This window comes from Buceros rhinoceros, unplaced genomic scaffold, assembly GCF_000710305.1.
Source record: "Buceros rhinoceros silvestris isolate BGI_N320 unplaced genomic scaffold, ASM71030v1 scaffold5632, whole genome shotgun sequence".
NCBI lineage: Eukaryota > Metazoa > Chordata > Aves > Bucerotiformes > Bucerotidae > Buceros > Buceros rhinoceros.
The window spans coordinates 38,910-52,360 of NW_010398219.1; the positions used below are offsets into that span (position 1 = coordinate 38,910).

Here is a 13,451-nt window from a genome sequence, read left to right on the forward strand (position 1 = left end):
TCCTGCATCAACTAAGAGAGAGATGAAAGACCTATTTCCACTCACGAGTGTGTGAGTGACTGTGCCATATTGACTTAGGCTCTGGGATTATTTGAAGGAAAAAACTACATGGATGCACTCTTGTTTTCTAGATCAATTCATATTTGGGTTGTATCAGCCTATGTCATCTAAGCAAAGCTACATCTAGCATATATTACGTAAAAAATACTTGAGATTACTATCTTATAGAGGTTATTTATTACACTGTTTGGCTGTCTGCCAGGTGGGGAGGATTCCTTTATTGTTTTAGTGTCAAAAGCCTCTTGTTTTAGTCTGGGCAAAATCCCAGGCAGAGTAAATGTACTTTCTAACAGAGAAATTACATCATGGTTCTGCATTTTTTTTTGTCGTTCAGACTTAAAGCGTAAACACTTTAGATGTACGAGAAATAGACTCCTGCACTTCTCATGCACTTCTCTTTCTTGCTGCAACTGTATGGAAAATGTGCAAATTGTACCTCAGGCAACAACAGGAAACTGAATATTTTATGAGGCCGTTTCTATGAAGTGCTCCATCATCTTGTGCTTTGCAACAAGGTGCACCCAGCTCTGAGTGCACACAAAATCTGAGAACGTCAGATATGAGCATTTTCCAGCACCGTTGTGAACCCTCTGCTTAAATGTCACTCAACCAACCCTGCCCTCTGTGCTGCCATGCAGCTGCACGTGGTTTTTCCCAGGCATACAAGCAGCTCAGACCAACAAAACAACACCAAAACCCACCTCAAAACAACAAAAAATATTTCTATTTATGACCTTCATAAACTCTACAGTTAAACTGATTCCAGGTATCTACTTGTGTTCTCTGTACTTTCCCTGAAGGTGACCTGTTGCTGTGGGTGGTAGTAAGGGAAGGTTGTAAGCGGCATAATCACAGCAACACCACACCAAGTTGTGACAAGGTCTGGTAGTACCTACTCCAGGGTCGCATGGCAACAACCTGAGGAGGACCTTGGTGAACCAGGTGCTGTGTGGCACAGCAGTGCAGCCCCAGTAGGGTCCCTTATCCAGCTCCTTGCCTAGCACGTTTCTGACTTGTCTGTCCTTTAAGTGCCTCTGTTTGAGTCGGTGGCTGAGGTATTTGTGCACCCTACAACTTTGTGCAAGATGTGGACAATCCTCTGTGTCCCTAAAATGGAGACAGACCTCTCCGCTGAGGTTCTTACCTCCTTGGCTGATGCTGCATTCCCTCTGCAGCACCCTCTAAGCATAGGACAGGGCATTATATTCAAAACATTGATTCGGTAGATGCAAGGTGTCTAGGAGAAAAGGAACCGTTATATCAGTCAAATACCATAAGAGTATTTTCATAGGGGCCAGTTAACATGTATTTTAAGATTGTCATTAAGAATCTCATGAATGACAAAAAGCGAGTATTTATGGCTGTGTTGCAGCCCTTCACCTCAAAGCAGCGATAAACAAAAGTAACTTTTCTTTGAAGAACGTTTATAAAGCTAGTAATATATAGGTAGTAAGCAAACAGCTAAATAAATATAAGATTTAAGTGCCTATTAAGTGCCTATTGAGATGTGAAAGAGCATCATCTGTACCTTTATTTTATTTCACAAAATAAATATGTTGTGATTAGGCTGTGAGCTGTGTGTGACCTAGAGCTCTGTGCTGCTGCGTGGGCTGGGTGCTCATGCTTTCTCAGCTGGTGGGCTTTGTGGGATGAAGGGTGCTGTGGAGGATGTGCGTTCTGCTAGCAGGAGGGGGTTGGGGTCTGTATTCACAGTCCACCCTGCAGAAGCCTGACACAGGATAACCCTCTTGGCTCATTAATCTGTAGCAAGGTGAAGCTCGGTTTTTTTGGAGAACACTCTTTTGGGTAGTCCTGAGTGCTCTTAGGGAATGATTTATGGGTTCAGAATAGGATGGGGGGGGGGTGTCTTTAAATCTGCTTTTGGGTCTTGACAAAAACTAAGGAGAAAAAGACAAAGATAAAATGTATTTTAGGGGTAATCACTGCAATGTTCTCTGTAGCTTTTCTGTATATGTATGTTGTAAGCTTGAAGGTGTTTTCAGCATCATTTATTCTCTGCCTGATACTATTCTGCTATAGCCGTCACTCTACCAGATCTGAAATAGGGCTTTCTCCCCAGTGGGGCAGTAGCCCACTCATGTATTTGCAAAACTTTCACCACCAGTCACTGTCCTGCCAGCCTGATTTGTTGCAGGTGCTCAGAAAGAAAATTTCGGTGGCCAGCAAGAACACCGTCTAGTGCCATGGCTGTGCACTCCTGCAGCATCGCCACGGCCCCACGGTGCCATTTGGCTAGCAGTCCTGTGGATTGGCTTGGCCGCAGTGACTGCTGCTGGAGTATACTGGGATAGAAAACGTAACCATAATACCAGTGTGTACACCATTGTGGCACTGGTGAGGTTTTAGAGTTTTTATTGTTTCTTTTTGTATTTTTTTTTTTTTAGCGTCTGTTCTTGGCAGCACCTTCACTTCTTTCTCTCTCACACTCTCTCTCTCACGCTGTGTCCAACAGAGGATTTGCAGGGCTGTTTGCCACTAAAAGAGCCAGTTCCTCCCTGCGCCTTCACATCATGTCTTCTGTGAGAAGAAACCTGACCCTGCTCCTTCTACTCTTAATCATGTCGTTCCTCTTCAGAGTGTTTGAGGAAGCATCTAGAGCCTTTGCTTCCCTTCCTAGGTAGCCTTGTGGAGGAAAAAGCTACCTTGTATCCCGTTTCCCTCACCCTCCCAAAATGAGGGGGTCAGTCTACGTTACACATTTTGCTCCACGTGGGAGCTACAAAGCTGACTCTCTGCCTACCAAAACCAAGTCAGGCTGTTGTGGGAAATGGCAGCCTGCATGCCTGATGCCTTTGTATCACAGAGAAATACTTGCCCTAGGTTTGCTGCTTGTGTTTGTTTAAAATTCTGGGGCAGAGACTGAATAGACCCTTTTGTATGAGCTTCTCGTCTGCACCAATGGTCATAAAAAGTCGACAGTTGCTAGCCTGTAGTATGTGACACACTGGTTATTTCCTAATCACCATAAGCCAAAAGGACGTGAACACTCCCCTGCGCGCCTCGGGAGATCATTGTGACGAATGTGCATGCCCTGTAAAACTCCAGTCCTAGGCTGCTGTGGTTATGGACTTTGGCGTTAAGAATAATAGATGCTCAGACCATTAATTGATTTTATTTTATGTCTCTGTTCTTTTAAAATAGAAATTTCTTGTTCCTTTTATAGGCTGCCATATATTTTGTTTCTGTGTACTAGGAAACGACTTTAACATCAAGGATTGATTTTTAGCACTATAATGCATTTTATGTTTTTTTCTATTATTGTTTGTAACAAAATTTTAAATGTAATTTTTTTATTTCTGAAATTTATTCCTTTTGATGGGTCACAATTTCAGGAAGCGGTATGTTCAGAACAGACTTGATTGATCAGAAGCATTCAAAATACTTTCAGCTTTTTAGCAGCACTTCTGGGCTTACCTTTGGAAAGAGCATGTGTGATGCTATAATGACATATCTTCCCTTGCCCTTTTAAAATTCAAATGATCCCTTCCTCAGGCACGTATAGCTTTATACCAAAAGCAAACCCATCTTTTTGCAGTACCATATTTTTGTCCTAAGCACACAGTGCATGATAATAACAAAATTTCCTAAATGCTATATATGATCATGATACCTTGCTTAATGGCTACTTTTCTAATAGAAGCATCAGAATAAATAGCTTGCCTAATGCTATGAAGTTTCTCTTTTAATTAAAGCAAATACTAGTATTCATACTAAGCAGTAGTTGTTTGGTAATTGGTCAAACCAAATACAACTTTTTGAAACAAGACTAAATGCAACGTTCTTTGTTCCACATTTCATGTCTAAATTACATGTTACACTGTTAATTGGCCAGTTGAGGATGAAGCAGTATGCACCACATATCCACACTTCAGCTGCAGATTTTGAAGCTGGATGCAAGAGCATCATCATTCTCAGTTCACAGATGTGAAACTTTGACTAAAACAATGAATCACCTTTCCTAGCAAAGGACTTGGACACCTGCTGTGGGTGGGACTTCCGGCAGAATTTGGGCATTTGATTTCACAATTGAGACCCTCTGGTTATCTGCTGGGTTACTCTGAAGAGGTTTAAAATACATAAATCCTCTTCCAGGGACTGTTGATGTCTTTTACATCCAAACAGTTGTTGGATAAAACACTCACAGAGTCTGGCACACAGAAACAGCAAGTCTGGTAGATCTGATGATGGCAGAGCGTGTTTACATGGCAGCGTGTGGTCTCCTTGTCTCATTGTTTCATCCAGCTGCCTTCAGATGAGTCCAAAGCCCCATGCCTATCTCATTCCAGTCTCCAGCTATTTGAGTATCCCTTCATACAGTGACCTTATTCAGAGAATTGGAATTCCGTGAAATTTGTTGGAGAGCAATTTGTTGGAGTTCTTTGACCCTGCTTGAGCAGGGGCATTGGACTGGCTGGTTTCAAAAGCCTCTTTCCAATCTGAATGATTCTGAGCTATTTCATTCCTAAAGGCAGCTGCAATGCTACTCTGATAATCACATTAAAAAATCATTAGAATCAAAATCTAGAGATGAATACACATGTATCCTTTAAGTCTCTTCCACACTCACTCCTGTTTACCGTAAATATTACAAAATTCCCTCTAAATGTTGCTGTCCTGCTTCTGCTGCAGTTGGTCATTGGAAAAGAGATGCCAACTCAGCATTGTGAAGGGCAGAGGGGTGCCATCCGCAGTCTGCAGTAACAGATGGAGGCCTTTAAAAGCTGGGTTGCTCTGGGCATTAAAACTTCTCTGAGCTGAAACATTTGATTCTTTCCCCTTTGCAGAGAGTAAGAAATGTGTCAGAGCAGAACATGGCAGGCTTTGGTCTTCCATGGCTACGACGAAGAGTAAAATTTGTCGCTACTGCTAATAGCTGACTATACAGATACATTTTGAAAGATGCTTGCAGCTATAAATATAAGCAAGTATTTTAGAGGCCTTTATACATGAAAAGAACCCTGTACAGATAAAAGTCTTTGCCATCAGAACGTACTATCTCTGGTGCAGCTGAGAGATAAAGGCGACATCACATTTAAATGTTCTCCACTTTGATGCTTTCTGTGCAGGTTTTGATAATCAACCTTGAATGTTTTTCAGTTCCTAATCTTCTGAGAGATTCTAGGTGAAGAGATATTTGAAAGGGGAGTCTTATTTTTTTGTGTACGTCATGTTGTCTGAAGCTCCAGTTTCACTACAGATTATAAATTAGGACAGATCCTACGCATGGACTCCTGGCTCAAACAGTGCCCCTGGGAGTTAAGAGGCATACCATATTGTTTTGCCGTTCTTTTGCTATGTTGGGACGTATATTTCATGGCATAACTTTATACGTCTTACATATATTCAAGTTTCTTTTTACTTTTTTTTTATCAGTCTGGCAGCGTTTTCAGATTATGAAACCTTGCTAACCATTCCACATGCCATTGTCCATAGGGCTCTATAAAAAGTGGACTACATTCAGTAATGGAAGTTACCGTTACCGAGTAGTTCTGGTATCGCATGAGAGAGAAGCTGAGCATAGCAAATGGCAGAATGTGTTGGTTTGGTTTTGTTGTTTTTTTTTTTAACAGAGACATACTAATATACTTATCAGTAGGTTTCAGAATGCTTTCCTTGCATAATGAGCACTGGTGTCTTATCCACACAGGTAGTAAAACTGAAGTACGGAGAGTTTAAGCTGACACAGCAGAGTAGAATTTCAGTACATCTTTTCTGTGTTTAGCTGGACTGCTTCTGTGGTAGTGAACATTTTACTGAAGAACTTGCCAGTTTCCTTACATCTGATTTTATCACATTTTCAAATATTATATAGAAAGTCGCAAAGAATATGCTATTAAAAGAGTTAGTGAGTGCAAAATTACTTAGTTAAGCCTTCCCTGTCGATCTCTTGAATGATATTTTTGTCCTGTGTTCGTAGTATCAAATGGGATAAAAACTGTTTTCATATAATGTGTAATGCTGAATGAAGTTCAGCAATCAGACCCTTGAGCTGTAGGTATCTTCTGCTTAAGAACTTCCTTAGGGTGCCTATCAGTGTGTGCCAACTTGAAGGAAACAAGACTGGAATAAGAGGATTATGGCAAGATGTAATCACTGCCTTGGAACTGCCCTCTCTCCCCTACTGACCCAGACTGTCTCATAACCAAATCCTGCTATTGGAGATTATGAAATATCCAAATTGCCATTTCATATTTGTTCCTGACGGTTTTTCTGTCCGTAAGAGTTACGTTCCTCTGACCATTTTTTATGCTGGCAGCCCGTGACCTGTCCGCTGGTCTCTGCTGGCAGTACATCTGACTAGCTGGAATGAGAAGACTTTAGCTTAGTACAGCTTCCACATACCGAAAACTAGTCTTCCGACTCACACAGGAAGTTTGGTTTATAAAGCTGTGGATCATTAGGGAAATACAGAAATACTTCCCTGTTTGGAAGGACTATCTTGAGCTTATAGCAGCTATCGCACCTACAAGTAATTCAGGACAGGAAGCTTGTCTCTTTTCCTTTCACCCATTTCCAAGAGATCCTTCTTGTACTATTTTATAATTATTAACTGATTTAAAGTGAATTTGTAAGAAGGCATTTAATGGTATGCTTTGCATACGTTTTCTCAATAGCAGTATTGATCATTATGAAGGTACTAGTGTGGTATATGATGGAAACTAAAAGTAGGATTGAAAGGAAAGTAATTTGCAGTAACATTAACCAAACTGAATGTAAAACCTATCTCTCCTTCAGGAAATACGGTCAGTAAGAGCAGCAGGTCTCCCTTTTTGCTTGTGGTGGTTGATCATGATCACTTTATTCAGCCCTTACGGTGACAGTATTGTAAATTGCTCTGTGTATGTATGAGTGCATGTTATATTGCATTTTTCTGACATACATTTACACATGAACACATACTGCCCAGAGGAAAAAAGGAGTATGAATTAATTCCTATGTGTATTGTTATCCAGCTGTATGCTGACCATACGGAGAAACCATTTTACACGTTTAGCATATGTTTTCTGCATGCTTCTAAAAGAGTGAAATAGTTGTCTTCAGCAGCACTGAAGCGTGAGCACCAAATAGTAGCTTTTATTTCAAGTATTTAGCCTTCAAAAGTTTCTCTAAAACTTTTACTTTTTAGTTTTCTCGGGTTTTGCTTCTTAGATTTTGTTGAACTGTTGCAGCCCAGAGGCTCTTTAATACTGAACCAGAAACATTGTTTTTCTGTTCCCATGGGCTCTCTTTTATAGCGCCCAGAACTGGGTCTCTACTCCTGGTAGAAGTCACTTTGGTGTTCCATTTACTTGGAGACACAATGGTCATTAATGACATACAGCCCTTTGGCAAAGGCTGATGTAAGGTAAGGCTCAGCAGTCGCTCATCTCCTAGCTGTTAACATATACCAACCAGGCTGTGGAGCAATGTACATGGTAACAAAGAGCAATGAGGAAAAGAGGATCTGTCTCTAATCCTGAATTGAATCATAGAGTCATCTGGCTGGAAGAGACCTTAAAGATCATTGAGTCCAACCATTCCCCCTGCACTGCCAGGATCCCTACACCATGTTCCTCAGCACCAAATCCACACGGCTTTTAAACACCTCCAGGGATGGGACTCCCCCCCCTCCCTGGGCAGCCTGTTCCAATGCTTCACAGCCCTCTCTGTAAAGAATTTTTTCCTGATATCTAAACTAAATCTCCCCTGGTGTAAGTTGAGGCCATTCCCTCTCGTCCTGTCATTCTTAACATGGGAGAAGAGACCAACCCCCACCCCCCAACAACTTCCTTTCAGGTAATTGTAGAGAGCAGTAAGGTCCCCCCTGAGCCTCCTCTTCTCCAGACTAAACATTCCCAGTTCCCTCAGCTGCTCCACATAGGACAAGTTCTTCAAACCCTTCACCAGCTTTGTTGCCCTTCTCTGAACCTGCTCCAGCACCTCAACATCCTTCTTGAAGTGAGGGGCCCAAAACTGGACACAGTACTCAAGGTGTGGCCTCACCAGTGCCAGGTACAGGGGGACAGTTGGCACACTTACTCCTTCCTGTATCCATGCCACTCCACCCTACGCACATCTGAATATGGATTAACCACAGACCTTGTCTTTATGTTCTCATTATGGGCCCAATGTTCTCTTTTTCAAGCCGCCTGCATGTGACGATCGTTCCTCATTCTGGTAACTCCTGAGTTTGTTAGGCAAGACCAGTTGCCTTCCATGCGTTAAACCCAACTTGTGTTCTTGTTCCTTTCAAGACAGATTTTTGCTTTAGTACCAGGGGGGTGTAGAGGTGTGACCAGAGGAGGCACACCCAGCTTTAATTTACCATAAGCTCACAGAAGCCATGCGAATTTTTCTCAAGGATGAAATTGCTTGGTCTGCAGAGCTAAGAGACTTCAGAGTACAATGTTCTTAATTGTTTTCAGAAAGGGGAAATTGAACTTTAGAATGTTCAAAAGGAAGCAAGCAAGTCTTTCAAGCGATTTTAAATCACTGGGGTGCTTTAAAAAATAATTTCACTGTAACTTGAATTTTAATTGCTTGCCCCTTCCTCTTATTGTCATGGTGCTTTCATCTGCTCTGTTTTCCTGGAAGAGAGTGTTGTTATTGCTGTTTATTTTAAGAAATCCGCTGGAATTTGTCCTGCAGTGCAGCAAAATTTCAGGGATGGATACGTTTTAATATTCTCTATTATGAATATTTTTTATATCTTTGTAATTAAAAAAATGAAGTTTTAATGACTGCTCTCCCTATAAACCCTGGACTGCTGCATTTCCAGCATAAGAAGCTGAGGACAGACAATGCCAGGTGCAGCCAGAATATTGCTGCAACCCCACAAAGTATCATTTTTTAAACATTATTCAAATTAGTCTTAACAGTCATAATTCTGTTTTTTCCTTTACTGCTGTTGTAAAGCAAATGGTCCTTTTACACAAATGTTATCTCCTGGCTATTAATTCAGCAGTTATTTTGGATTATGGCACTCCTGTTAAATTTAGGAATGTAAAACCTCATAAATATTTAAAAGTTTCAGACTGACGTGGGAAGAAATTGTTTTTTACTTGCTTTGTTAATATCCTGTTGTTTAGTTTGTAATAGATGTGGAATATATTGTTATTTCTTCAGTTTGACAAAGGGGAAAACAATTGTAGTTGAGCAACTGCTTCAAGTATTCTTCCTTGAAATGTAACAGGCTGGTGAAAGTGTTTCTTTCCAGTAAAAAACGGTGAGGAAAATATCTGTTTTCCTTTAAGAGGACAAAAAAACGTGGAAAATTTTAATCAGAGCCCACTTCAGAGTTAATGAAAATGCAGCAGTAGGTTTGTAAAGTAGTTTGAATAAAATAATTTCAAGCAGGTGTACTTACAATCCAGTGCGTCTGTTTCAGTGTCTTTGTTATTTAAACTTCTCTCTAAGAAACACGCAAGGAAGGTGGACAAATGTGTGTTTCTTTCCTCAGAGGCATTTTACAGAGAGCACATTTACTGTGTAATGAGTGTATTCATAGACTAGATCGCAGTATGCAGCTTGAGAATTCTCCAAAGCTCTAAAGAATAACTGAATGATAAAAAACGCACAATTTTTGTGAGACCACTGAAAGTCTGGGCAGCAGTCTCTGGGCCACCGTTCCTGTTTCACACCTAACCGTATTTTCTTGCTTTCTTTACCTCAAAAGTAAAAACGAAGCTTTTCAGCCAGATCTTAAAGGGCATTAAGGTGTAACTCCTACAAGTATTTCAAATGTTTCAATAATTATTAAAAAAAAAATACTGAATTGATTCAACCTGGAGAGGTACACTAGCAGAGAAAGTACGTATGCAGTTAAGAGAGCTTACACCTCTGCCTGCATACTGCAGAGGTTCTTCAGCTGCGTCCTGGGATGACACTTGACTTGATGGGGTGTTGTATGTCCTGTCAGTTAAACTCATTGGTGTAACACCATGACTTTTGTGGTATTGGGCATGATTCACTGGGTGCTGAACTGAATAGGCTTTTCTTCTAGCTAGCAAATAAATGTACACTGAAATGTTAATACTATTTTATGACAGGTTTACACCATCTTCTTTTACAAGGTATAGATAAAACTGCTTAAGCTCTGCCTAGAGTAATTATCAAGGTGGCACTTTCTCTTTGGCCAGAAAAAGCTTTTTACATGTCAGTAACTTGTTGTAGTTAGGGTGTAACGTTTCAAAACACAGATTTTCTAAAAGGAAACCATAAGGTGGTCATATAGAAGCTGTAACTGTGAAGGTTAAGTTACAGTTGCATGGACAAATTGGTATTTTATTCAAGTGAGTAGCTGGATGTGCCACACCGGTGGATTCCATGCGATTTTAACTAATTCAGCACGGTCCAGCTCATGGCCTGCAGGCTGGGTCCAGCCCCTTTGTGAGGTTTCTACCTGACCTATAGCCTCCTCACTGCAGGAGACAGGGAACAGATGTTCCTTCAGGAAATGCAGCCTCCTCCACCAGCCCTCTCTAGGGAGATGAGTGGCAAGTCTGAAGAGCCGTAAGGAAGGGCAAAAAAGCCCATGAGGGTTGTCAGCACCTCTGCCTGGCTCCCACAGGTGCTGCCATGAGCCAGCCACAACACATCTGTGTGCACAACTGCGCGCACTAGCCAGTCCTTCACACTCATCCATACGGTTCTGTATACGTGAAAACCTCATCTCTCTCTTACAAACAGAACAAAAGTCTGCTGTCGTATGGACAAAGCAAAATGGAAGGCTTTTCCCGTAGTTTATTGACTGACTGTATAATCAGTATGTTGAAAATTATTTTTATCTTACTTTGAAAGGTACTTCTGCTAGACATTTCTTGTATTACTCTCTTTTTGGTTTTACCCATGTAGTGAATTATGAAAAGCAAAGGGCATTTGTATGTTTATGAACATAAAGACATTTAGATGAAAAAATTCTGCAGAGCAGTATATTTACTTTGCATTTCTGAATGGCAGCAATTAAAATTCCCAGCTGCTGGCTATCCAGATGTTTCTTGCATTACAGCATTGTGATTTGCATCAGAATATATTGTGTTACTGTAGTAGCTGTAAAGTGGTCAGCGCTCACAATCTAAATGCTATACACGGGCTCCAGTCGGGATGGTGAGCATATTTTCTGCTCATACCACGTTCTTCTCCTTCCCGCTGTTTCCCTGCTCTGTTAGCTTGACATGTTTGTATTTCTCAGTTGAAGACTTTTATTGCTCGGCATTTAAATCAAGCAGGGGATGTATTGGCAGGTCAGAACTAATGTATGGATGGTTTCTTGTAAGAGGACAAAAAGACCTGAGTTTTGAATCAGAAGTTTCCTTTTCCCTTTGGCGTTTTTAGGCAGCAAACATCCCACTGGTGTCAGAGCTTGGCATTGATGATATCCATTTTGATGACTTCTCACTTGATGTGGATGCCATGATTACTGCAGCCCTGCGGATGTTCATGGAACTTGGAATGGTTCAGAAATTTAAAATTGACTACGAGGTAACCATCTGCGCTGCAGAAATATCTGCTTCTTCTGTCTTGGCACTGCTCTGTCCATTTGTACACATTTAGTAGCCCTGATACAATTTGTACTTTTCATTGCAGACGCTGTGTAGGTGGCTTTTGACAGTTAGGAAGAATTATCGAATGGTTTTGTATCACAACTGGAGGCATGCTTTCAACGTCTGCCAGCTAATGTTTGCCATGTTGACTGTAAGTATCCAGCTACAGACACAATCCGATCAGAGCTTTTACTGCCGCATTGCCTTACCTGTCTTAACATTTTCCAACTTCTGATTTCTTTTCTAGTTTTTGTGATGCTCGTTCATTTCCAAGAGAAATGCACACAAAAGTTATTCAACTTAAGCTGGCACATATTTGGCAAAACCTTACAGTGTTTCAGTGACAGTGATATCACAGGCACATTGTAGTGACTGAAAACAGATGGCAGTCTTGGAGTGAGCTTGTTATTATATATCTTGACCTTTCAGAAATGTTTTTCTTTTGGAACTCTCTTGATTTGATGCTTGTTGCAGACTCTTAAATTGGGAAGTACAGAAACAGGGGAGATTAGAACCCCAGAAGTATTTGTTATGCTGATATTTGTTACTTTGTTATCTATCTGAATAGTTGTAGAAGGTATTACCTTAAAACATTTTAAGATCATCTTCCAACATAGTGATCTAAGTGAATCTTTTGTCTCTGTTGGGCGCTGTAAGAGTTCTGGACTTTATTAACATATCTCCATCAGTACCTGTAACTCCTTTCAGCATACAAGTAAATTCTGCCATTACTTACTCTTCCTTCCCCACAGCAACCTCACTGTGTGAAATACCCATGTTTGGCTAGTTAATTCTTGTATCAGTAAAAAGTTCGGTGTTTAAAAAAAGCTGGACGTTTAATATTCTAGTTAAAATGGCAAAAGAGAAGCAATATGTCTGCGTGCACACCCCACTTTCTGCTGTACTTTACATTTTTTATTTGCCTTACCAGGTTTTTCTGGTTTTCGGCATGTTCAGTTTTACTGGCCAAAGTCTTCTAGTGTGAACCTTAAAGTGGTCATATTAATAATAGCATTTGTGCACTTATTTATTCATCTGGGATACCACGTGCTTGCTCCCTGATTTTTAATCACTGCATGTTTATGGTCTCATGCTGGCTGGTCTCTGTGGTGTGGTTAGCATTTGGACCCTGTCCTCAGAGGTGGAGACTCCACAGCCTGTGGTGGCAGCACACATCAGCTCCCTGTTAGATGGACTTGAGACAGTCCATGGCCTGTTTCCTGCTCACAGGGTGTGGCTGTCTTCTGCATGGGTTCCCAGCTGTCGTCCTCCACTTGGCCTTGTCTCTGTGGCAGAACTTTGTGCGTTGACTGTGACATCCCCTAGCAGGTAGATGTTGGTCCCAGGTATGCGGGTTTGTTTCCATGAGCGCTTACGGAGGCGTACCAAAGTTGCACTGTGAGACAAAGGAAATGGAGATGTTCAACGAGGCAGAATGGTCACCGCTTCTGTTCGGCTGAGCAGAATTAACGCTGTTTCAGCAGGCACTTTCTGATGGTCTCTGATGAAATCTCGTGGTAATGTGTGGGCGTTGGTCATTTTTAAAGTTTTATAAAGTTGGCATGCTTTTTTTTTAGTTATAGGAGAATGAAAAGCTTTTTACTCTGAGGAGCAAGGGCAGAGTCAGGCAGTCGTTCCTGCTCAGCTGCGAATTACGTTAATTTCTGCCGGACGCTGCCGGGGTGAGGTGTCCTCAGACCTGGCCCGGGAGGACCTCTAGGTGGAGCTCCGAGGCCAGGCTTTGGGCAGGCTGTTCTGTCGGTGGAGAGGTGCTCGCCCACCACGCACCTCCACCTCAGCCGGCGGTGACCGCAGTGACTGGCCGCATTGGCGGCCGGCAGGGAGAAA

At 41.5% G+C, this 13,451-nt stretch overlaps 1 protein-coding gene across 1 annotated transcript in view; it reads left to right on the forward strand.

Annotated features, from left to right (window-relative positions):
• PDE11A (phosphodiesterase 11A) overlaps positions 1 to 13,451 on the forward strand; it is a 79,123-nt gene that overhangs the window by 29,753 nt on the left and 35,919 nt on the right. Inside the window, exons 9-10 of the mRNA XM_010131007.1 lie at positions 11,395 to 11,541; positions 11,647 to 11,754. Coding sequence (XP_010129309.1) covers positions 11,395 to 11,541; positions 11,647 to 11,754 — 255 coding nt within the window. The remainder of the gene's footprint in view (positions 1 to 11,394; positions 11,542 to 11,646; positions 11,755 to 13,451) is intronic.